General features: G+C 39.7%; 1 protein-coding gene across 5 annotated transcripts in view; it reads left to right on the top strand.

The window, feature by feature from the left end:
* stard13b (StAR related lipid transfer domain containing 13b) overlaps positions 1 to 26,107 on the top strand; it is a 195,210-nt gene that overhangs the window by 109,616 nt on the left and 59,487 nt on the right. For 3 of the 5 annotated variants that reach the window (XM_060826139.1, XM_060826138.1, XM_060826142.1), the window contains exon 2: positions 24,229 to 24,300. In XM_060826139.1, the coding sequence (XP_060682122.1) occupies positions 24,229 to 24,300 (72 nt within the window). Of the gene's footprint in view, positions 1 to 17,086; positions 17,449 to 21,316; positions 21,358 to 24,228; positions 24,301 to 26,107 lie in introns of those variants that run through there. The other 2 variants (XM_060826141.1, XM_060826140.1) reach the window with 2 other exon arrangements.

Raw genomic sequence — 26,107 nt, 5'->3', positions numbered from 1 at the left:
TGCAGGCAGTGTTTTGGTGGTATTGCTCCAGAGCCTTGAGGTGTCTGCTGTAGAAAATGTCTCTGAACCATTTAAGAGGGCAGGAGCTATTACAGCTCTGTAAACTGTGATCTTGGTGTCAGATCTGATGTTGTTTTCCTCGAAGACCCTTTGCCTTCAGTGTGCTAACACAGCCTTCAGCCACCTAAGGAAATGTTGAATCTCTTCATCAATATCTGCTTTGGTCAACAAGATATATTCCTGAGGTATTGGAAGTGACCAGCATTCTCTCAGGCCTCCCTGTGACCAGGTGTTTGCTCTACAATGCTGAACCAGGTTTATGGAGGATGTTCATCTTGTGAATGTTGAGGATGAGGCCTCTGTAAAGGTGCTGACGATGGTCTGGAGTTTGTCCTCCTCTGAGTTCACACATATGCAAACATTATCCATGCACTGCAGCAAGTAACTAACCACTTTGCTCCCCAAAGCCTATCTACCATCTACAAGGCACGAGTCAGGAGTGTGATAGAATACTTTCCACTTATGTGCAAGAAGCTTGATATCATCTGAGGCAAGGCAGCCTAATTGATCATTCAATACCTTAAACGTAAAATCCCTCCATCACTAACAATAGTGTTAGTAATATATGCTGAAAATGTGTTGCTGGTTAAAGCACAGCAGGTTAGGCAGCATCCAAGGAACAGGAAATTCGACGTTTCGGGCCAGAGCCCTTCATCAGGAATCTTTTTAATATATGCTACTTGCAAGAGACACTTGCAATTCATCAAATCTGTTCAATGGCATTGTCCAAATCTGCAAACTCTTAACACCAGAAAGGATAAAGGCAGCAGAAGTTTGGGAATACAACCAACTGCATGTTCCTTTCAAAGCCATACACCACCTGATGTAATAGCTATATTGCTGTCCCAGAATTCTGGAACCTCTAACCTGACTGCACGCTGTGTGTCCCTCCAATTTGAAAGACTGCACTGGTTCAAGCAGATGGCTCACCATCACCTTATGAAAATTTATTAAAGATGGTCAATAAATGCTGGCCTTGCCAGGAGTGCTGTCATCCAAAGCAGAAAATTTAAGATTCTGGGAAAATTTTGCATAATTTGTTGAAATAAGTTTCCAGCACTCCTTTCCAGAATTCCAAACATTTGAGATGAATTCAACAATGCAGTAAGGGCAACCAGTTTATCAAGCTAATGGTACTGAAGGAGACAGTTGAAGGCTACAGAAGGAATTGGCTAGTTGTTTATTTATTTGTTTTTTTTAACGCGCCTTACTTGGAAATAGGACTAAAAGGATCCTCCATAGGAAAACTGAGGCCATCTGCTGACTCACATTCATGCCTGCCACCTCTTCGATCAGTCTATATTTTGGTTTGGCTTAAGCCAGTCAAAACATAATGGGTCTGGTCTAATGACCTGAGCTGCTTTTGACTTTAATCAACTGAAGCCGTGAATGGGTCCATAGTCAGTTCAGTTGTTAAATGCACTGTTGAGTCACAGAGTAAGCCAAATACAGCACGGAGATCCTGGGTTCAACGTCTGATCTGTGCTGAATTACTTGATCTAGATTCCCTGGCTAAATATAGAGATGTCGAGTTTCTGGGGTTGGACTGGGATGGACAAAGTTAAAAATCGCACAACACCAGGTTATAGGCCAACAGGCCTATTTGAAAGCACTCGCTCTCCGAGCAATGCTCCTTCATCAGATAGCTTTGGAAGAGGATCATAAGACATGGGATTTGTAGCAAACGGTTCCAGTGTCATACAACTGAAATGATATATTGAACACCCCTCGATAGCTGTTAAGTCTTTCATTTTTTTGAATGGGTTACAGGTTTCCGTTCATTAATATGTAAACCCCAGACCTACTTTTAACTCACATTCTCAAGATAACTTAAGGTTTTAAATTTAAAAATTGGCATCTAAGCTCAGACATGTTAATGAACTGCAACCTGCAACCTGTTCTAAAAGATGGAAGACTTAACCGGAATCTCGGTTTGTTCAATGAATTACTTTAGCTGCATGACTCTTTGATCTTTTGCTATAAATTCTGTGTCTTATGATCCTCTTCCAAAGCTACATGATGGAGTAGTGCTGCAAAGGTTGGTGCTTCCAAATAAATCTATTGGACTATAACCTGGTGTTGTGATATTTTTAACTAAATGAACAGAGGTAGATTTGTAACTTTTGTGTCATTAATTTATTCATGGCATCTGGATGTTGCTGTCTCAGCCAGTATTTAGCCCATTTCTAAATGAGTTGATGAACCACTTTCTTGAAGCATTGTAGCCCTTGGAGTAAGGAACCCACAATTCTGTTAGCAAGAGAATTCCACGAATTTGACCCAACATCACTGAAGGAATGGCAATTATTATTCCAAGTTGGAATGGTGTGTGTGTTGATGGGAACTTACAGGTGGTGGTGTTACCATTGTCATGAAGATTCACAATCGATCATTATGAGAGAACATGGATTCTAAAATGGAGTTAAAGTGGGTTTTAATTTTTTACTTCAGATAATTTCTGACTGTTAGTTTGCAAAATCATGCAGTAAAATCTAAGTACAGTGTTTGGCAGGTCAATGGTACCGATCGACAGCTTGATCGTCTATTATTAACCAGCAAAGCTAAAATGTTAGACTTTGAGCTCCAGGACAAGTTTGTCGCAACTAGTTTTGCAAACTATGTATGTGAGCCAAGGGAAGAAATGTTATCTACTACATTCTGAACGCTTCTACATTACTCTTTGTGATAAATAAGTATGAGTATTTGGCAGCCATTAAAACAGAACTGTTTAATTTAGCTTAATATAATGTTAGATCATATTCCAGATATTCCCAATACAAATGTATTTTGGGGGGGGGGGGGGGGGGGGGGGTGCAAAAAGAAAAGCCAAGCCAGTGAATATATCCTTTGACTGACTGCTATCAGTAACTTTGTGCCATGTGTTTTGCCCAACAGGAGAATTTCACTTGCATACACACTTTTTAAATCCTTTTTGAAGTGTAGTAACAGTTGCATTTGGCTGCTGCATCTCCCAGTGTCTCTACCTAACTAGGCAGATTGGGTCTGAATTTTTCATCTTATCAAAATATTCTATTGATTTATAAGCCCCAATTTGAAGAACCTATTGGAAAAAGCAGCTTTGCTGACCTTTTTTGGTTTTAATACTATGAATGGATGAATGCAGGTAATGAGGGAAATTGGGTAAGATTTTGCAATGGGTGTCCTGACTTTAATAGGCCATTAACAGAGCACACGTTTACACACCTGGCTGGAGAGTCTGAAAATAAAGAGCAATGCATCAGGAGCAGCAAAATTGGTTGATATTTCTTACAGGAACAAGAAATGCATGTGGGCTTCTTTTGATGCTATAGAGTTCGGTGTTGCGAGATGAAAATTACAAAAGTATTTAGGGTAAAGTGCCATTCTCCCGTGCAAATGCAGGCTCCATCTGCTAGACTGATCAACCCAGTCAACTCTAGATCCTTCATAGCTGGTTACAAATAAGGAAAAGGTGTAGTAGCATTGATAGCAAGCTAAACAAATGTATTCCTCACTTGTATACTATTTTCTGAGGGCTGTCAACCGAACAAAGTAGATGAATTAAGGATTAATAAGAGGAAAAGTTCTTGTGGTGCAGTGATAGTGTCACAACTTCTGAGCCAGGAGGACCAAGTTCAAGTTTCATCAGTTCCAGACGTATCTTAAGACCATACAATATGGGCCATTCAGCCCACAGTGTCTGTTCTGCCATTCCATTGGCCTATAACCTGGTGTTGTGCGATTTTTTTTTTTAACTTTGTCCATCCCAGTCCAACACCAGCAACTCGACATCTCTGTATTTAGCCAGGGAATCAAGATCAAGTAATTCAGCATAGATCAGATGTTGAAATCTAGGTCAAGTAATTCAGCACAGATCACAAATCCCGGCCTCCTGCTTTCTCCACCTATGCCCTGATCTCCTTACTAATCAAGAACTATCTATCACTGCCTTAACGATTCTCAGTGATTTGGCCTCCACAACCTATTTTGGCAAGGGGTTCACAGCTTCACCATCCTCTGGCTGAAAAACACTTGTCTCAGTGCTAAAGTCTCAGTCCTTTCACTCTGAGGCAATGCCCTTGGGTCCTAGCTTCTCCTACCAGAGGAAACATCTTCTCCACATCCGCTGTATCCAGTCCTCTCTATATCTGTAAGTTCCAATGAGATACTCCCTCATCCTTTAAGTCCAAATACAGACCCAGAGTCCTCAAGTGTTCCTCATATGACAAGCCCTTCATCGCCAGAATCATTCTTGTAAACTTCCTCTGGACCACTTCCAACACAAGCACTTCCTACCGGGGCCCAAAACCACTTGCAATCTTCCAAATAGTGTCTGACCATAGCCTCAGCCGCATATCCCTACTTTTTTTTATTGTAGCCCTCTTGAAATGGAAGCTAACATTTGTATTTGCCTTCCCAACTGCTAATTTAAACCTGCATGTTAACCTTAAGAGAATCCTGAATGAGTACTTCTTTATCACTTTGTCCTTCAGATTTCCTAAACCTTTTACCATTTTAAAAAATAGTCTACGTCTCTATTAATGGAATTAAAATTAGCTTTATTGGCACACAATCACAAGTACAGTGGAACATTTGGAAGTTGCCACTTACGTTGCTATCTTGGGCAAAAATATACTTGGGTACATATTCTTAAGTACAAATCCTTGGGGAAAAAAATTTAGAAAAAGTAGAAATAAAAAGGGTTGGGAGATTATGTTATCTTCAAGTAAAACATGAAAGGGAAAGATCTGAGCAGATGACCTCAGGCTGAGGAGTCCTGCTCTGCCACCATCTTGGAACAGATTATTCCGACCAAAGTGCATAATCTCCGCACTTTTTCTCTCATGGTATTTCATCTACCACTTTTTTGCTCACTCTGCTAAACTGTCCCAATCTTTCTGCAGTAACCCCACTTCCTCGACATTATCTGCCCCCCTACCTATATTTGTTATCTGAAAACTTAGTAAAAATGCCCACTATTTCTTTGTCCAAATAGTTAATGTATGATGTGAATGGTTGTGGCCCTGACACTGACCCCTGTGGAACTCCACAAATCACAAGTTGTCATCCTGAAAAAGACTCCTTTATCCTGACACTCCCCTCTGCCAGTCAGCCAATCCTCTATCTATGCCAGTCACATGCCTGTAACACCATGGAACCTTGTCTTATTTTGCAGCCTCCTATGCTGCACCTTGTCAAACGCCTTCTAGAAATCCAAATAGATCACATCCACTGGTTCTCCTTTGTTTAACTTGTTCATAACTCGTCAATGTATTCTAATTTATTTGTTAGGTGTGACATCTCCTTGACGAAGCAGGGCTGACTTGGTCCAATAACATGTCAAAGTGTAGCGCTGGAAACGCACAGCCGTAAGGCAGCATCCAAGGAGCAGGAGAGACCATGTTTCTAGCATAAGCTCTTCATTCATTCCTGTTGAACAGCTTATGCTAATGAAGAGCTTGTGATTGAAATGTCGACTCTCCTGCTCCTCAGATGCTGCTTGACTGGCTGTGCTTTACCAGCACCACCTTTTGTGATTCTGATCTCCAGTCTGTGCAGTCCTCACTTTCTCCCAAAATAACTGTCATACTATGTCATGAATAGATATATTTTAAAAATATCCTATAAAATGTGAAGAGGGAGGATTACAAAGGATAATCAGCTAATTCCTGTATCAAAGTGCAGGAGCATAGAAGATAATGAGCTCACTTTGAGAATTCATTATGAGGCTTATTTGGGCAAGCTGAGTCATGGGGTATCACTGCACCTATGGATGAGGTGCATGCAATTAGTAAAGCTTTGCTCATAGTCAGGAAATTTGGCAGCAGACCATGAATGTGCTTTTTTTTTTATTTCCCCCAATCCTTGTTTGGAAAATTAGTTGCTCCTTGAATTGGTTATGTGACATTGTGTTTTATATTCTGATCAATAATGGTGCCAGTGAAGCACTTCATTCGCAGTGCTTTGTGCAGTCAAAGCTGAAGCAATAATTATCTCTGTGGAAAGCCATTAATTTGTTTGAGGATTTAAAAACTTCTGAAATGGGAGAAGTGTGGTCATTTTGTTATATAGTAACCTTCTCTAGTTATTGATTTATATCAGTCTGGCAATTGCAAGAAAGAGGTGTCTTTGGTGTAGGAATTAAAGGCTAAATTGTGTGGTTATATATTTCTGACATTTAATATTTTGAATTTTACTTCTGTCTGTCTGTCTGTGTCTCTCTCACTCTCTCTCACTCTCTCTCACTCTCTCTCACTCTCTCTCACTCTCTCTCACTCTCTCTCTCTCACTCTCTCTCTCTCTCTCTCTCACTCTCTCTCTCACTCTCTCTCTCACTCTCTCTCTCACTCTCTCTCACTCTCTCTCACTCTCTCTCTCTCTCTATATGCTGACCTCCGTGACGCATCAGCGCTGTTCTTGTCTCAACTGTGAGCTTGGCAGAGCAAATGTGACTGTTACGTTCTGGTTCTTCTCTCCGCCTTCTGGTCAGAGGAATACTTCCTATCCATGCCATGCTGATCTAGCTGAGACTACCATGATGATTCATAGAATTAATTCTACATTTGGTCATTTTTGGCATGCTACGTGTAAACACAGTCCTTTTCTGACATTGAGCAGTCTTGTTTTATACTTTGTTGATTTTTTTTCCTCATGAATATATTTTACTGAAAATAAAATGCTACTATAAGTGGTTTGGCTTCCTCATTTAAATGCTTTAATGATTTGGAGATGCCAGTGTTGGACTGGGGTGAACAAAGTTAATCACAAGACCAGATTAAACCTGTTGGACTATATTTGGAAGCACTAGCTTTTGGAGCGCTGCTCCTTCATCAGATGGTTGTACTTCAGGTGTGGCATCAGGTGCCACACCACCTGTTGAAGGAGCAGTGCTCCAAACGCTAGTGCTTCCAAATAAACCTGTTGGACTATAACCTGGTGTTATGTGATTCTGAACTAAAATGTTTTCGATCATTTAAGATTTTTTTTGGAACACTGGGATGTTTTGTCGCTTTTTTGTTGCTAGTTGATCTTGCTATACTCATTTAATATGTGGGTATAGGAGTTGGGATGTCATGTTAAGGTTGTACAGGACATTGGTGAGGCCACCTCTGAGTACTGTGTGCAGTTCTGATCACCCTGCTATAGGAAGGATATTTACTAAATTGGAGAGGGTTCAGAAAGCTGTGTCAGGATGTTGCCAGGAATGGAAGGTTTGAGTAATAAAGATAGGATGGGACTTTTTCACTCGAGCATAGGAGGTTGAGAGATGACCTTATTTAGGCTCATAGTGTGAATGTCAAGGGTATTTTCCCTCGTGTGGGGAGTTCTTTTAATGTGTATTTTTAATGTGAGGAGAAAAATTTAAAGAACTGAGGGACAACTTTTGTATACAGTGATTTGAATGTGGAATGAACTGCTAGAGGAAGTGGTGGATGCAGGTACAGTTACAACATTTAAATGACCTTTCGATAAGTATATGAATAGGGAAGGTTTGGAGGGATATGGGCCAAACTCAGTCAAGTGGGATTAGTTTGATTTGGGAACATGGCCAGCATGGACCAGTTGGACTGCAGGGACTGCTCCATGCTGTGACCATGGATGATCGAAAATTTCAATTCCTTTTACCCACACTATCCCATGGGTAATCATTAATCTCTACGTGAAATATGATCAAGGACTGAATTTCCAAGTCCTCTGGGTTATAGAATTATGAAGATTTGCAACATTATTTTTTAAAAACATTATGCCACCTGGCTCCAGACTCCCCAGGCCAGGGAAACATCTTGGCTGCATCTGCCCTGTTTTATCTTTTTTTTTCCAGACATTTTTGGGTATGGAGAAATAAGATGCCTTTTGCTGGTTGAAGTGCACCAATTCAGGGTGTTTCCACAGTACTTCATCCAAAATATGACATTGGAAAGAAAAATGTATTGATGAGATTATGAATAAATCAGTTTTTGCTGGAGATATCATCAGCTTCATAGGGTTTAAGGTGTTAAATATAGGAGATTTATATTATGTTTTCATAGCATCCTTCACTGTTCATGTCTCTAACTATGCAACAAGGAAAAATGTCGACAGTATTGAGAGAGGCACTTTGGTTTGCTTCCCAGAAAAGAGCCTGGACTCATTAGCAGAACAGTTTCCACTTCACTGAGTCTATCTCCCCAAACGAAAGATGAATCATTTGGATCTCACCACAATAAATGAAACGAGGAATCCATGCAGGAAATTAAGTCAAAATAATTATCCATGGCTGTCTAGATTTTCCAGTATTTGTGTGGTTTGAAACACAGCTTTCCTCTGGGAAATTGACCTCTAAGCAGCACTCACTAAATTTTCACCATATATATTGAAGTATATGTGTAGGATACATATACACTGAAGTTACTTGGTTAGATTTTGCAGATCTACAGTTGGAGTGGATCCAAAAACATCTTCACAAACCTTCAAAAACTCTGCATTCATTCACCTTTTGGCCTCTTGTGTGTCAAGCAGTAATTTTGCCCCATTATTTTGAACATGCTTTCAGCTGTCTCTCAGATCTTCTTAAACCTCACTGCATCTCCATTTCCCTTTACTCCTTTTAAGATACCTCTTTTTGATCAAGTTTTATTTTGAATGCCTTTGGCTCAGTTTGGAATACTGTTTGACTTTCTCCTTTGTGTGTCTTGGTGTTTTTCAATGCTAAAGGAACCAGTTAAATGCCATTGTTAACTGTAAAATAGCCATGTTGCAGGTAATTGAAACCATGTGGAATTCTTGCTGCATAATGCACATGGAAGGATCTGATGCCCAGCACTCTTGTAAGGAATTTGCATATTCTGCCAAAAATTCAAGTGCTTTTTCTTTCCTATCCTCTTCCTGCCCAGCCACAGGCTCCTCACTCCTATCCTTAATCACCACTCCCACAACCACCAATCCCAAGCATTTGATCACTGCCAAAATTATTTGTTTGGAATAGGTTCAGCTAATAGGAAAGATATAAAGGCCAATCAAATTCTTAATTGTTTGTCATTCCTAAGAATGATGTGGAGGTGCTGGTATTGGACGGAGGTGGACAAAGTTAAAAATCTCACAGCACCAGGTTATAGTTCAACAGGCTTACTTGGAAGCACAAGCTTTTGGAGCGTTGCTCCATCATCAGGTAACTACCCAACAAAGGAGCAGTGCTCTGAAAGCTTGTACTTATAAACACACCTGTTAAATTATAATCTGGTGTTGTGATTTTTAAATTCCAAGAATGGCAGTATAGATAGGCCAGATATGGGAAAATTCAAAAATAATTGCTGTTCGAGGTGCCAGATTAAAGGTTCTTCTCTGTACCTAGTCTTTGTAGATGCTACTAACTGGGAATCCTTTTTGCAACTGCTGAAGAAGAAAAGTTGAAAAGCCAACTGTGATGTGAAAAAATTTCACGTGTGTTATGGTAATCGTGCTACGTGGCAACAAATTAAGAGTAAAATTCCAACATTGTAACTGTTAACAATATGAACAATATTGTGAATTTGCTGTGTGTGCACAAACTTTAACTTTTGTGTCGTACTACACAAAAGGAACGGACTATGGAACACGATCAAACTCTGCTCATATTCTTTTTCTTTCCAAGCAAGGGAACCCAAGAAAAACCTTAATTCCCCCCTTCCTTACTTCTTTGCTTTGGTTGCTAGGATACTCTATGACAGTCTCAAGTATTTTAAATCTCCTGGCACTTAAGACGAAAACTTGGTTGTAATAGCTTGCAAGGACAGTCAGCTATGAGAATTACGTGGGGGCAGCCATGAACTGTTTACCATGGTACCTGGTAGGCACTGGGAAGGAATTTTACCACAACCCTGCATTTGTTCTGTCTGAAGTCACTGGAATGTCAGAGGTGCAAAGATGTGACTTTATTTTTCCTGTCAAAAGTATTATTTCTTAATGGAATTTAAAATTTCTGGGGAGAGAAAAAGGACTTTTTACATTCCTAAGGGCAAGTTTTAAAAGCTGAAAGATGCTAAGTCCTTTCATTGAGTTTAATAGGACAGAACAGTTGTGTAACATGATCTATAACAGTTTTGTGAAAATATCATTGAAAAAGATGTCCCATGTTTTTTAAGTAGTATTTCAAATACAGGGTGTCTGCTCCTAAAGCATTCAAGAAAATGCCTACAGCCATCTGTGTGTGCACAACTGACTTTCATGATTGCCTCTACCTGGCCACTGGTGCAAATTTGTAGTGGGATTCTGTGTTCCAGGTCAAACTTCTAGTGAGTCTGTTTGCTGATGGTTTAGATGCAGTGTTATTTTTTGGTGCACAAATTTACATTTGTGCTGTTTTGCCATTCTTGGTGCTCTTTCCCAATTAAATGTGCATCTGACGTGATTATATCCCTGTTTACCTCTTGTTTCACTTTAAACTGAGGACTAGGTAGTGGATGTATATAGACATCTTCCACTTCCTGGAAGGAACCTAATTTACATTGGTCACCCCAGTACAGCTTGAAAAAGACCAAGTATGCTTTCGTGCATGCACACATGGTACTTCAACTTGCAGTAGCCATTTTATTACATAACCAGATAGAACATAGCAAAATTTAAATTCCAACAAAATCATATTTTTAAATGTCTTTCTCTTGTAATTTGTCTTCGTTTATTCTGAGTGATTGAGAATTCTATGTCCATTCGCATTCAGCAGATAGTGTTATGAAGCTTGATCTAGAGTCATTTTAAATTTGTGAAAGAAATTTCTTTAAATTTAATAGTAAAAGGCATCATTGTTTCAAGTTTAAAATTCTGCTATAAATGTATCACCGTTTCAGGAAATTTAGAGGAAGGGGCAGGGGTTATCAGTTGAGAAACTTACCACTTGCTGTAAAAGGCAGGAATTTGTGCAAATTCCCTTATATTGAAAAAGCAAATTTTCCTTCGCTCTCTCGCCCCAAGAGCTGCATTAATCCAAGTTTTCGCTCAACAACCAATGCTGAATCTCAACCCTTTAACACTTTACAGCATCCTATGCAGTGCACAGTCTGCCAAGGACTGTAGGTGACGACAAGGCAAACACAGTGCCATTGGACTAATGGCTGCATAGGATTGATTCTAATTGTTAAGGTTCAGTGAATTAAGTCACGACTTAATTGGAATGCGCTGCAGACTATTTACTGTACTGTTTAATGCAAAATTTGACTGTCAGTTTTGTTCAAAGCTGTGTTCACTTTGTTGCCTTAACTGCAAAATATTTAACAATGGTTGCAAAATCACTGCAAAAAAAATTGTCATTGTTCTAGGTAGGGCAGCCAGGGATAATTCAACAGAAATTATAGCTTGGATAGCATTATCTTGTCTAGATTGTTGCAGTGAATGCTAAGAATACATTCATTTTCTTAGCAAAATAAACTAATAAGGAAACATACATGTAACAATTTAGTATGTTTGAGGAATAGTTATTTTTATGGTATTGGACTTGGGGTAGTTGGGGTAGATTGCTGCCACCAGTTCTCCCTTCTATTCTGTTGAAATAAAACAAATTAAACAAAAATTCAAACTGGCAGCCCTTGAAGGGCACTATAAAGTAAAAAATTAATTTAAAGGAAACAATTCAAATTCTAATATTTATTGGCTAATAGTGCCCACTTGTCATGAACATCTGAAGTATACGGTGTGCTCCTGTAGGATTTTAGGTTTCGCTTTAAATTTAGTTGTCTGACCTTAATCAATTACAGTTGTAGATGTGATTTGACACATGTCCTAATTAGTTCTAAGAGTCTAGATTAGAGTGGTGCTGGAAAAGCACGGCAGGCCAGGTAGCATCCGACGAGCAGGAAAAATCTACATTTTGGGCAAAAGCCCTTCAAGATCCATTCCAGGTTCAAGCATGTTTTCTTTTCCACATATATATTTTACAGAATTTACATTTATCAAATAGTTATCGGAACCTCAACTTGAGCTACAAATCTTCTCAAAACTCACTAAGAAATCATACTCAATGAAAACTGTAATTTTTGGGCAGTTCCCTTTTTTTGAGACATCAGCTCACAGCACATGTCTCTTCTATTGTCTAGGGTTCTTCTATCTTGGGTCTTCCTTTCTTGTTCATCAATAAATTAAGAATTGCCACTTATTAACTCTTTTTTTGTGTGCTGCTACCACCTGTGTGTGATTAGGAATACTCTGAACTACTATTGGCATGGACAGCACATGATCAATCTCCAATTGGCTAAAGAATGATATCCAATTCCTAATTGGTTTCTTTAAAAGTAATGGTTACCTTAATGACATCACTTTCTACTATCTCCTGATTCCTTGAATGCCAATTGCTTTGTAAGATCATCCCTTTTGTAGCAGCCTATCAATCTATTAACTTCTATCTTTACTGATAATGTGATGGCAATGGAGTATTTGGTATGCTTATTCAAAGTAATGTAGAATGACGTCCTAGCAACTTTAATAAGATTGCAAATGACCCACCTGAAACAACTAATTATTCTCAAATCTATCAAATTCCTTTTAACTAAAAGAAACTCGTGTGACTCCACATTCATTGTTGTTACCTCAAAGTTAAAGCTCGAAATAGCCTTACAAAACAAATGTAGGGCTGTTACATATTTCAGATTATAAAACTTAGCCATGCTTTGTGGAGACTACTTGCCATGCAGTGACCCTCGTTTTGAAGGTCAAGTCTCCTTTTCCCTCTTACCTGGGTATGTTTTTTTGCACTGTTATAGTAGTTATTCCTCTTGTCCTCTGTGACGTCAACTTTACTCCCAGAGCTCGACAGCTGTTTCAAAGAGCACATGAAATAGGTGCGGGAGGAGGCCATTTGACCCCTTAAGCCTAACCTGCCTCAACAAGTCCAAGGCTGGTCTGTCCCAGGCTTCAACTCCCCTCTCATGCCAATTTGGCACAGCCCATCGGCTCCCTGATATTTCAAAAATCTGTCATCCCCTCTTAATTGGTTTCAGTGATCTAATCTTCCCAATCCTCTGGCATATAGAACACCAGACATTCACTATCCTCTAGCAGAAGAATTTTACTGTTAAATGAATGGCCCCTTAGTCTGTAACTGTCCCATTTCAAGATTTCTCCCACAAGTGGAGGCAATCTCTTAACATCTGTCCTGTTGTGCACCCTCAGAATCTTGTATGTTTCAATGAGATCATCCTTCATTCTTCTAAATGCTAATGAATAAAAGCCCAACTTTGTTTAGCTATGCTTAACCTCTTCCCGTCTAAGAACTCGGTCTTCTGAATGTGGCTCATGTTTACTCTTTTCATAGCTCGTATTGAGCCAAAGATGATGACATAAGGAAAAGATTCATGATGCAAAGAAATACCAGTGTTTTATTGCTAAATGAGCATTTGATGAGGGAGTGTGTTAATTCATACCTGTCTAATTTCTCCAGCAGAGAGGATGGAAGGGTAATGTTACCTGATCAGTAATCCAAAAACCCAGGCTAAACCTTTGGGGAATACAGGTTCAAATCGTGTAGTCATTGGAATTTAAATTCAGTTCATAAAATCTGCAATTCAAAGCTTGTCTCAGTAATGATGACCATGAAACTCTCACTGATTTGATGTAAAAACCTATCTGGTATGCTAATATCTCTTAGTAAAAGAAACCTGCTGCCCTTACAAGAAAGGGTTTAGAGGGATGTGGGCCAAGTGCTGGCAAATGAGACTAGATTGATTTCATGATATCTGGTTGGCATGGACCAGCTGGGTCAGTTTCTGTGCTGTACATCTGTATGACTCCTTACTGGTATAGCCTATATATGACTTCAGACCTACAGCAATGTAGTTGTCTCTAACTGTCTTCGACAGCAGTTTATGGATGGGTAACAAATGATGATATTTCTGCACCCCATGAAAGAATTTTTTTTAAAAAGTCCTTCATTAGAGGCTGACAAACAAAGAAGTAATAGAACTTTTATAGTTGACTACAACTGTTAGAAAAGCCATTTGTTCACCGTTCTTGGGGCAAAATAGAATAAAGTTTCTATTCGCTCTTTGATTTTTTTTTGTTTTTGTTACAGTGCCCTGCTGGCGACCTAGGTTGATATGTCTTGATATAAAACTACAAACACAAAATGATAAAACAGCTTATCCCTGAATTTTTAATTGCCATCCCTGCTCCCTTCCAAAATCCTTCAAGTTGACTGGCTGAAACAACTGTTCATGCTGATTGTCAGAAAAACCCATCTGGTTCACTAATGTCCTTTTATAGGGAAGGAAACTGCTATCCTTACCTGGTCTAGGTATGACACATGACTCCAGACCAACAGCAATGTGGTTGGCTCTACTCAGATGGGGCAATAAATACTGGCCTAGCCAGTGACACTGTCATCTTGTGAATGACCAGTATTCAATAGATTCGGGGGTAAAATTCTCTTGGGGGAGCATCAAACCTGCTTCATCTTGAAATGCTGTGTTTTTTTGGCTTCACTTTGGCAGGAACTGAAATAAAAACTGGGTATTTCATTGTAATTAATGTCATTTAATTCAATTCTTGCCCTCTCTTGGAGGTAGCAATTCGATCTCTAAAGCTGTACGATAGTTGAAATTTTAAAAACCTTTAAATATAATTCTTTGAAGAAATCTTTGCATTTTTGTGTCTGTTAAAGGTAAAATTGGAGAAACAGCTGCTTTGTGATTATGGGTAAGGGGCTGGAAAGTGACTTTGCTCTCAACCCCTTCATTAATCAGCAGCTGTTTTTTTTTGTTGCTGCTTCTGTTTGTTAAAACTATAAGTATAACTACCCTGTAAAGCTGCTCTGTTGTGTCAAAAGTAATAGTTTTCAGGAAATAACAGATGTTAATCATGGGTTTTTTTTCTGTTTAATTGAGAAGATGACCATTAGTCATGGGAATGACAGAACAAGTTCCCAAAAACATTTTCTTTTGTCTAAACAAATGTTTCCATTTCACTGAAACAATCATTTTAGTAAGAATACTGTATCACAGACTGAGATTATTTCACCCATTCACTGTGTCTATCACACTATCTCTCACTTTATCTATCTCTAACTCCCTCTTTCTTTCTTTAATGCATTCATGGCTTGAGGGTGTCACTGGCTAGGTCAGCATTTATTGCCCATTCCTAATTGCCCAGAGGGTGGTTGAGTCAACCACATTACTGTGTGTAGTGGAGTCCCGTGCAGGCAAGGATGGCAGTTTCCTTCCCTGAAGGAGATTGGCAAACCAGATGGGTTTTTCCAACAATGGATTCATGGTCATCATTAGACCCTTAATTCCAGATTTTTTTTTGTTGAATTCAAATTCCATCATATGCTGTGGTGGGATTTCAACCTGGGACTCCAGAACATTATCTGCACCTCAGGATGAACTGTCCAGCGATAATACCTCTAGACTATCACCTCCCCTTTGCTGTGTCTCTACGTGTCTGTCTGACTGTTTTTATTCCCCTCTTTATTAAACAGAGAAAACACCACTATTAACATCTCTATTTGATTTGAGCTCTTTGAAGAGGTGACCAAGATGATAAGTTAGGACAGAGCGGTAGACACTGACATTAGCAAGGCTTTTAACAAGGCACCACACGGTAGCCTGATTACTGAGGTTAGGTTACATGGATCCAGGGAGAATTGGTAAATTGGAGACAAAATTCACTTGATAGGAGACAGAGGATGGTAGTAAGGGATTGTTCAGACTGGAGGCCTGTGACCAAAGGTGTGCTGCAAGAATTGGTGCTGGGTCCATTGTTGGTTAGAGCATTGAGTACATGAGTTGGGTTGTCATGTTGCAGCTGTACTGGATGTTGGTGGGGCCACATTTGGAGTGCTGTGTACAGTTCTGCTCACTCTGATTTTAGGAGGAATGTTGTTAAACTGAAGGGGGTACAAAGATGATTAACATGGATGTCACCGACTCGAGAAAGTTTGGGTCATAAGGAGAGGCTGGATAGGATGGAACCTTTATCCCCCTCCTGGAAGTTTATAAAATCACGAAGGGCATTGGTAGGGTGAATAGCCAAGATCTTCCCTCCAGACTGGGGGGGGGGGGGGGGTCCAAAACTACAGGACATAGCTTTAAGGTGAGAGAAGAAAGATTTAAAAGGGACCTGATGGGATAGTGTTTTCACAGAGGGTGGTGTGTGTGTATGGAACAAGCTTCAGGAAGATGGATCAGAAGGGTTTAGAGGGATATGGGCCAAACACAGGCAAATGAATCCAGTACAGTTTAGGAAACCTGGTCAGCATAGGCAGGTTGGGCCAAAGGGCAGTTTCTACACTGTGACTCTGATTCTAGGACTTTTGAGTTATAGAATGAAGTATTGATTAACCTACCACCTGTTGGCTTTTACAGCAGATCAGCAACTGAGAAATTCTCCCTTTTGCGTAGAGTTTGGTTTAATGTGGCATGGAGGTTTAGTTATACTGGCACTTCTTTTTATATTTGATGCAAAACAGTTTCAGGTGCCCAGCAATGCAATGATGAGAATGTCACTCAGATGCCAGATCACCGATCAGATTTGACTGCTGCTTGGCTTGTGGTATAAGACCCTGTCCATTTTTTTTGTGTGGTCCTAGCTAAGAAATGACCATGGCAGTTTAATGATGCTCACTTTTTGATCAGGCGATGTAAAGTTCCACCTAGTGAAAAAAAATGCAAGTCTGTAACTTTGATAGTAAGCTTGAGTTCTTAAACAAGTATCTTAAAATGCATTGTATCATATTCATCAAAAACGTTTTTTTAAATGTGCTTTGCAAACCTGTTTCTGACGCAAGTGTCGCTATAAACTGCATAAAAGTACACCACAAAGGATTATCATAGCTAACCACAGTCTGAAGTAAACATTTACAGTGCTGTCTCTGGAATTGCAGGAATGACGAACAGTGCGTATATGCAAAGTTAAAAGTTTAACAAGCACAGCACAAAGTTGTGGGAACGAAGGGGAAAAAAACCTTCCAGTCACCTTACAAAATTCCAATTAAAGAGAGACTCCGATTTCTCTGTCTGCTCTTTTTTTTGTGTTTAACCGATGCAGCCTTCGGCGTTTCTCTCTCTCTCTCTCTGTGCTGACATGTAGCAGCAGTGCCTGGGAAGCCCCACCCAATTCGATCTGATTCCAGGGATTAGCCCATTCCAACCTAGGGGTTGGATTTCCTGGTATGTGTGTACTTTCAATCTGGTTGACAAGGAAGTAGTGAAAAGCTGGGTTGTTCTGAGGGAACTTTTTACCCTGATGGATCGTAAGGCTCACTTTGTTCAGTTTGCAAGGTAGCACCTCTGTCTAGATCGGAAAACTTCGGTGTGCCGGATAATAGAGGCAGATGCCCGCATCGATTCCGTGCTGTCATTTAACGATTTTGACATTAGAACGAAGTGAACAGCGGAAATTGTAGCCAAATTGGTCTGATTTAAAACTATTTAATGCCTAAGGAACACGGCTATATCATGATTCTGCCAAGTAAGTCATTTGCTCGTTTTACCACAAACTTATTTTCTGACGATTCCATTAAGATTTATACTTTGACAGTGGCATTGTGTTCAAGTCTAAAGTAGCTTCTAAAGATATATGAAGTTTCCCGACAAAATGTCAGGCGCGGTTTCGCTCCAGTTTGTCCATGTGTCACTAGGCGGGCTTTTTGTGGCACTTTGTTCACTGGATGATTGAACAACTTGAACCATAAGGTGGGAGTGCATTTGTTTGGGGAGGAGACAAATAACATTGCGAACTGTAATCTTACAAAACATTTATTTCTTATTTGTGCTCGGTTTGGAGATGTTAAGATAATGTGGTTCTTTTTGCTTTCGATAGGTCAAAACATGTTTGTTTTGACACTTTTTTTGACAGTTTACGTCTATTGGATGTTAAACGTCAATTTAAAGAGAAACCGTAGGTGCAGAAGTGCAAAAGCGTTGAAACAGCTCTCCCTACAGTCCCGTATCTTGATTTGTTGAGAGTCACATGCCAGAAGCTCCAGTTTACTGAGGAAGGTGAACTCTTATCTGACATACCTCTGCAGTTCGGGGAGGGAAAGATAAACTGACGACATGAAAAGCTTCTCTGCAGCCACCATTTTCATTGACCCTGCATTGACGATTCCAACCTTGGGCGACTATCTGTGTGGAGTTTGCACATTCTGTGTCTGTGTGGGTTTCCTCCCACAGTTCAATGCTGTGCAGTTTAGGTGAATTGGCCATGTTTAAATTGCCCGTAGTGTTCAAGGGGCATACAAGCTGGATGCAGCAGTCAGGGGAAATGTAGACTAATAGGGGTAGGGGAATGGGTCTGGGTGGGATACGATGCAGAGGATCAGTGTGGACTTGTTGGGCCAAATGGCCTGGTCCCACACTAGAAATTCTGTGATGATGACGAGAGGCAATTGAGCGTAATCTACACATTTTTGGACTGTGGAAGGAAACCGGAACATCCGGAGGAAATCTCTCAAACACGGAAGGTGCAAACTCAACATAGACAGTCACCCAAGGCTGGAATCGAACCTGGAACCCAGGTGCTGTAAGGCAACAGTGCTAACCACTGTGCCACTGGAGTTTTTCGCACTGTGTTTTGTCAGACCACCTTTTGTAGCGGTTACCACAAGATCTGTGGTTACCACATGCCTGATGAAGGGCTTCTGTTCGAAACATCAACTCTCCTGCTCTTCAGATGCTGCCTAACTTGCTGTGCTTTTCCAGTGCCACACTTTTGACTCTGATTCTCCAGCACCTGCAGTTTTCACTTTCTCCACCTTAGTACAGACCTTCTGAACACCAATTATAGACCACATCTGCACAAAGGACTCTGTAGCTATTCGGTTTCTCTCACTGAAAATAAGAATCTTAAGAAATGTTTAATGCAAACTTAAGTTTATCGGAATCCATCTTAAAGCCAATAATACATTTTCAGAAACAAATAGCTTTCATGGAAATATTGTATGATTTATACCTTTTATTTGGTTGTACACTTCAATAGAAGCAAGTTAAATATTCTCATATAGCTAATGCTATTTTTAGATATCCTGAAATGTTGGTGCAGGGCTCACTTCAGTTCAGAATCATGATTAATGGACTTCAGGACTTATTTAAATACCAGACAGATGGTGCGCAGTGTTAATCATCGCTTCAAGCAGTCTATTCATCAGTGCAGTGTCATTAAACAATATCTGAGCTTGAGTTTTTTCTGCTTTCTCTTTAAATTGGGACCATAACAAAAAAGACCAAATTTCAGCAAAGCTCTGATTCTGTTACCTTGCAAATTTTTTGAATTACTGCAGTCCATTGTATGACATAACTAAAAAGCACACTCTGCCAGTTCAGTGAAAATATTCATGTAGTATGTCGACAGCTTGAGAGGCATTACTTGAGAACCACCAGATAGGAGATCAGGAAATCAGTACAGTTCATAAAAATGATATTTATAGTAAAAGGAACCAAGTTAACTGAACAAGTTAATGGTCTCCAGTTACCCAGTTTCCTGCAAAATTACTTCACTTTAGGGTAAAGTGAGCTTCTGTTTCAGGCACTCCTCTGAATAGAAAGGCCTATAGGTTATGCATAACAAGGTGGGAGGCCATACACACCCACCCACCTCACGAAAATGTTATTGTACAGAGGCTGACGTATTGCAGGGAAATTTCAAAGCAGTCATGACGATCTGGTGTCAAAACCTGTACATGCTGGTCCATTGCAAAGACTTTCATATTTATTCGTTTTGGGTTATTGTGAACGCAAGTAGACAACAATTCAGTCATTGTCACTGTAAAAGTTACTTTTTTGGATGATAGATTGCATTTCTCTTGGGCTCTAATCCAAGCCCTAAGGTGCAGGTCTGTCTGCAAATGCTTCTGTGTGTTTGTAGATATGTCTGAAGGCTTATTCCCACACTTGTGTGAATGAATGTCTTTCTTTTGGAACTTTACAATGGCATTGTGACAGCTGTGTCTGTTAACCAAAGCAAAATCAATTGTATTATTTTAGTGTAGTACATTTCCTTATTGTGATCTATTTTAACTATTTTAATAAATAGAAAAACATTTGTAATAAATATAGAAAATGCTGTTTGTAAACTCAGGCAGCGTCCATGGAGAAAGAAGTAATGTTTTGAATCCAGGATAACACACTTTTTCAGGACTAGTTAAAAAAAATCCCTAGTTGATAATCTGGAGTTTATTATTTTAGTAGTCTAGTATCTTTTCTGGCAGACATTGCTTCACAACAGTTTTAAAAAAAAATGTGTGGATGAGCACCTAAAATGTCACAACATTCAAGGCAATGAACCAAGTGCTGGAAAGTAGTATGTGTAGGTAGGTTAGCATAGATTCGATAGGCTGAACGGCTTCTTCTGGGGTGCATATGACTGATTTTAAATTATGTCATATAACAGATAATAACAATGTAGCTATAGTTGGGATTATCAAATAAATTGGAGTGAACTATCCTAAATTGAACCTATTCCTTCAGAATGACGTAGATGTCAGCATCTACTAGCCCCGTCATACTTTCCAATTATATGTCTGAGAACAGTAGTTAAATGAAGTTGGGATCTCTACAGTGGGCAACTGCACTGACATTATATCTTCTTTCTATCATCCCTGACCCTGCTACAAAGGATTGGCGATTCCCTCTGCATTTCCTTATAGTTGGCTGCAACTTGGAAAATTTTCCACAGAGATACCATTTTTATTGTCCATAACTAGCCTGCCAGCCAGATATTGAATGAGTTTATTTTTAGAAGTCACATCAGTGTCTCCAACGCTGTGTGTGGCTGATATGGACTCATGCCAAGGATTTCATTCATTGGATTTTAACATCTTCATCCATCATTTTGTTGTGATTGCTCCTCATGGCAAATTTTTATTATTGTTGTCAAGGAAATAAAATTAGAGTGCGACCGAATTAAATCATTATCCATATTACTCACTGGTAGTTAGCGTTGACTGTTATTTTCTGAATAATAATGCCAGTTCTATTTTGATTTGTGATTTTTTTAAAAAACAGTCTGTTTTACATTCTGATTAAAGCACTGTTTGCAAGTTTCTTGATGTGTATTTGCATTCCTTGATCTAAAATATCCTAATCAATGGCCTCTTAATGGTTATCCTGAAGAAATAGGAACTGCAAATATTGCATCCAATTCTTTGAAAAAAACAATATATTAAAGCTTTGAAAATACTATGAAATGCTTACTTGAAAAGAAATTTCTGGAAGGTATGTAGTGGTATGCCTCAGATACTTTTTTTTATGAATGCTGAAAAGATTTGCTTTCTGTCAAGAGATTTTTTTGTGTTGGACTGTTGTTACATTGTTCATGTAACCAATACATTTTTTTTCAGACTATTGAAATCCAGGAATAGCTGCTACCATGTTAGTGATTGTAAGTCTTTCAGTACTATGGTACTTGACATTTTATTCCCCCCCCTTTAGGGTACAAGCAAGATTAATTAAAATGTGTGAAGATAGACACAGCTTATGAGGTCACCTGTAAGCTATTGTATGCACCTGGTGCCTAAAACAGACAGTCTTTCTGATTCAGAAGATCAGTATAGATGAGAAAGGTCATGCACCCACTGAATATAAAGTACAGTCTGCCTAATTTGTCATCTAAATTCTGACTTGATTGACAATTGAATTGTTATTGCTGTAACTATACAGGTCACTCTTTATGAAGAAGTGCCTATCTTTTCACCAAGGATTTTACGTTCAAAAACGCAAATTCAGGAAAATGATAATGCTACTTCAGAAAAGAAGGCAGTTGCCAACTTTTAATGGAATTGATTACTAAGAATTCTTTATCAGTCTTGCACATCATATCTTATAGATCTGATTATATTGCAAAACTATTGTATAAGTGTCATAATAGAATGGCATTAGAAATTTTAAAACTGGTTCTTGTAGCACAATAGTAGCCTTTCTACGTCTAGGTCAGTCCCAGAGTTCAAGCCCCACCTGCCCCAGTCATGTTATATGCATGAATAGATCTCACCAGTGCCTATATTAACGTATAACCTCCTTTTATTTGTATTCAAATTCCCCAGTGATAAATTATATTCCATTTGGCTTTCCTAATTACTTTCTGTACCTGCATACTAACCTTTTTTGTGATTCTTCCATGGAGAAACCCAAATCTTGCTGCAGCTGGGCTCTACAATCTCCCACCATTTGAGACTGTGATGCTATGCTGCTTGTCTATTCTTCTTGCTTCACGTTTTTGTACATCATACTCTATTTGTCAAATTTTCACCCTGTCGCTTAGAGGCAGAGCATGGAAACAGACTCTTCCACGCCGAACATAATCCCAAACTAAACTAGTCCCACCTGCCTGCTCCTGGACCTTATCCATCCAAATCTTTCCTTTTCATGTATTTATCCGAATATCTTTTTAAACTTTGTAATTGTAGCCACATCCTCCAATTTGAGGAAGTTCATTCCACACACGAACCCCCCTCTGTGTAAAACCTTTTGCCTCTTACATTTGTCTTAAATCTCTCTCCTCTCGTCTTTTCCCAGGATGGAGGATTTCAAGACTGTGACCATTAACACTCTCTATATCTCCTATTATTTTATAGACTTCTATCAAGTCGCCTAACTAAACGATCGATATTTTTGTGACCTCCTTGTGTCCTCTTCACAACTTACATTCCTATCTATTTTTGTGTCATCAAATTTGGCAACCATCCTTTTTATTTTAGTGAATTATGAGAAGTTAAAGTCCCAGCACTGACCATGGGGTACTTATATATTTTGCCAACTTGAAGAGATTTGTTTACACCTAATGAACAGGAAGTAGACAGTAGTAATCTTCTATCCATGCCAACATAATGCTTGTTGGCACCATGCAACCAGAAACCTCACCATTCTGCATTGATAATGTACTGGGAACCACGTCAGTTCATTGAGTAAAATGTGCATCCAGCAAAGTTTTTAATTTTGGGGGGGAAGATTAGGTGGGGTGAACCTGATGTGGTTTGACCACCATCTCTTTCCCCCCCCCCCCCCCCCCCCCCCCCACCATCCCAAACCCATTGCAAAGCTCCAGCAGGCCATAGGGCAATGGAGAGTTATCCACGTTGTCATGCATCCAGAGTCACTCAGGCCGGGCCAGATTTTCTTCTCCTAAGTATTAAACCAGGTGGATTTTTAAGAAAATTGACATTAGTTATGTGGTTGCCATGACACTAGCTTTTTATTGAATCAAAAAATTAACTGTTGCCAAAGTGGCTTTGAATCCATGTCCCAAGAACATTGTTGAGGTTCTGGATTACTAAGCCAGTGACACCATCTCCCTCCTCACTCTTGGCTTTCTAAGGGACTCAATAGCTGAAGGGCTGGCAGGTTGCCTGACACATTATTGAGTTGCCAATAAACGGACAGGAAGGTGGTGGACTGGTCACTAATTTTATTGAAGGTGTCAATCCTCAGCAACTCTTCAAGTATGCTTGGAGTTGGGGCAAGGGGCAAAATTCACCCCAGAGGTCAGGTTGACTTGCTGCAAATTCCAGCTCCTGACTTCGGATCAGGTCACAGAAAATGGGCAAGTAGCAGTGAAGGGTATTATTGCAATAATCTTTCTACAATCGAAAAAACATGCTAACACTGCAATTGCGAATGACTTTTGAAAACTAGGAATTTCTTGCATTTCATTTCATAGTTATTTATAACCATCAAATGGTAAAACATTAACAAAAGAGTGACAGTGCTTTCCTCCAGACGGATTAATTACCTGATGAAATGGTGTTTACCACACCAACTGCTATTGATCTTTATGCTGTGTGATGTCATTGTTATGAGCAACACAAGCACACACTCTAAATGGAACGGATCATTTTTTAAAACCTGCTTGAACTCCTGACACTGTCTGGTTATCTGTGCCGTGACCATTTTCTCTTTATCCACAGTATTATAGAGCTTATATTAGTTTGCAAGGTGGTTGAGATGTAAAAGGAAGGGGAACTTGGCTACTTAGAGTCATAGGGATGTACAGCATGGAAATAGATCCTTCATTCTTTCAGAAACCTAATTGTGCATTTTGTTAGTTTCCCTCTCATCCAAATGGACAAAGATCTTGACACACATTTTGGTATTTCATTCACATTGTTCAGATTCATTGAAAGAGCTTTATTTATTGAGAGCCACTTTGTTTAACGTGACAACAGTGGAGTTTGATGCATATTTCTTTTGAGCAAGATGCAGTTAAATATAGAGCTCTGCCTGAATGTTAAACGGGTTTTTGTGTCTTTTTTTTCAGAGATTGAAGCCAAGGAAGCATGTGACTGGTTGAGAGCTGCTGGGTTCCCTCAGTATGCACAACTGTATGAAGGTAGGTTTGGAGATTGTATATTTTGAATAATGTGGATAAATACACATGCTTGTGTGGCACAGATACATGTTCCTGATGATGCTCAGAGATGGAATCTTATAATTCCTAGAGGAGATGAAGTTGGAAATGGCATTTAAATCACCACAGAGATGACCAATTCAATCTCTGGCATCATCCTGCCTCCTGAATTAAATGTGAGCTGAAAAGGTTGACTTACTGTCTCACCTTGTGGCTAATTATTAAGTTACGATACAAGAGCTTCAATCACTTAAGGGTCTCAAGCTTGCTGCTGGGATTAACCCAGCTGCACGTGGGCCTGTCCACAAATGTCTGTCTTGGATTAAAGAGTGCGAGGTCCTTGTCGGTTTTTGGTTGTGGGAGAATGGGTTGAGTTTAGAGTTACATTTTGGCTTGTGTCCTTGGTCTGAGGAGAAAGTGAGAACTGCAGATGCTGGAGATCAGAGTCGAGAGTGTGGTGCTGGAAAAGCACAGCAGGCCAGGCAGCATCCAAGGAGCAGGAGAATCGACATTTCCTTTCATCAGGACTGCTCATCCCCAATTAGGGGCTTATGCCCGAAATGTCGATTCTCATGATCCTCGGAATCTGCCTGACCTGCTGTGCTTTTCCAGCACCACACTCTCGACTCCTTGGTGTTAGAGTTTGCAATCTCGGCAACAGCAGCCATAGCCTTCAATGTGGCATTGCTGAGCATAGGGTCTGCTTACCTGTGGCTAGCCAGCAACAGTTGTTGTGGTGGGCCCTCTGCTCCAGGGACCTAATTAACCTGGATCCAGACAAAGGCCGCCCCCTGTCGTCCTCGAGTGCCTAATGGGCAGACGATATGGTAGCCCTCTCTGAGTCATCATTGGTGCCTTGACATGTTTTCAAATAGCACACAAGACGCTGACTAAACTCTCAAGGTTCTGCCCAAGAACCTCAGAGCAGTTCTTGTTTAACTCATCTTCCTGAACTCGTACACCTTTTTTAATGTCAAGAACAATTTTGCTTATTGATACAAAATATATAAGGGGTATTAAAACAAATGGTGTGGAAATGATCATTCATGAGAAAAAGAATACTCGTTTCCCCAGTGGTGGAATACAGAAATGTAATTTACGATGCTGGTACAATTGCAACATTTAAAAGGCGTCTGGATGGGTAAATGAATAGGAAGGGTTTAGAGGGATCATAGGTCAAGTGCTTGCAAATGAAACTAGATTAGTTTGGGATATCTGGTCAGCATGAATGAACTGGACCGAAGGGTCTGTTTCAGTCCTGTACATCTGACTCTATGCCTCTATGATTTGAGAGGATCCAAAAAAAAGTGCTCTCTTTCTGTGGGAACTTTGCCGCACTAGCTAGATGAACAGACCTCAATGTGACTAGGGCATGTAGAAAGATTATGGTAACTATCCAGAACTGCTTGCTGGGAAATTCCTATATGAATGTCAGTAGAAGATCAGCACACAGGAATCCATTCTTAAAACCAGTGCTTTGTAGATGTCCTAACCTTGCTAGTCATCTCCCATGCAAGTCGATTAAATATAGTTTCTTGCCTGCTTTGCTTTTCTAATTGCATTGTGAACCTCAGTTTATTAGATTTGTGAACACTGAAATACTGCGTCGTAATTAGGCTTAGTTCGATATATCCTATCGGTATCCTGGCTGCAGAGGGGTTGATATCAATAATCTGAACTTTCACAGCAGCCACTTGAATGAAGGCTGTTAGCAGCTGTCGAAATTTAAGTTCGCCTTACTGTCCCCAAGCCAGATGGGAATGGGGGATAGAACAAAGTTGTGTGGGAA

This window comes from Hemiscyllium ocellatum, chromosome 6, assembly GCF_020745735.1.
Source record: "Hemiscyllium ocellatum isolate sHemOce1 chromosome 6, sHemOce1.pat.X.cur, whole genome shotgun sequence".
Taxonomy (NCBI): Eukaryota; Metazoa; Chordata; class Chondrichthyes; order Orectolobiformes; family Hemiscylliidae; genus Hemiscyllium; species Hemiscyllium ocellatum.
Note: the sequence above shows the minus strand (reverse complement) of the source record. Positions and strands in the feature narration are given on the sequence as shown.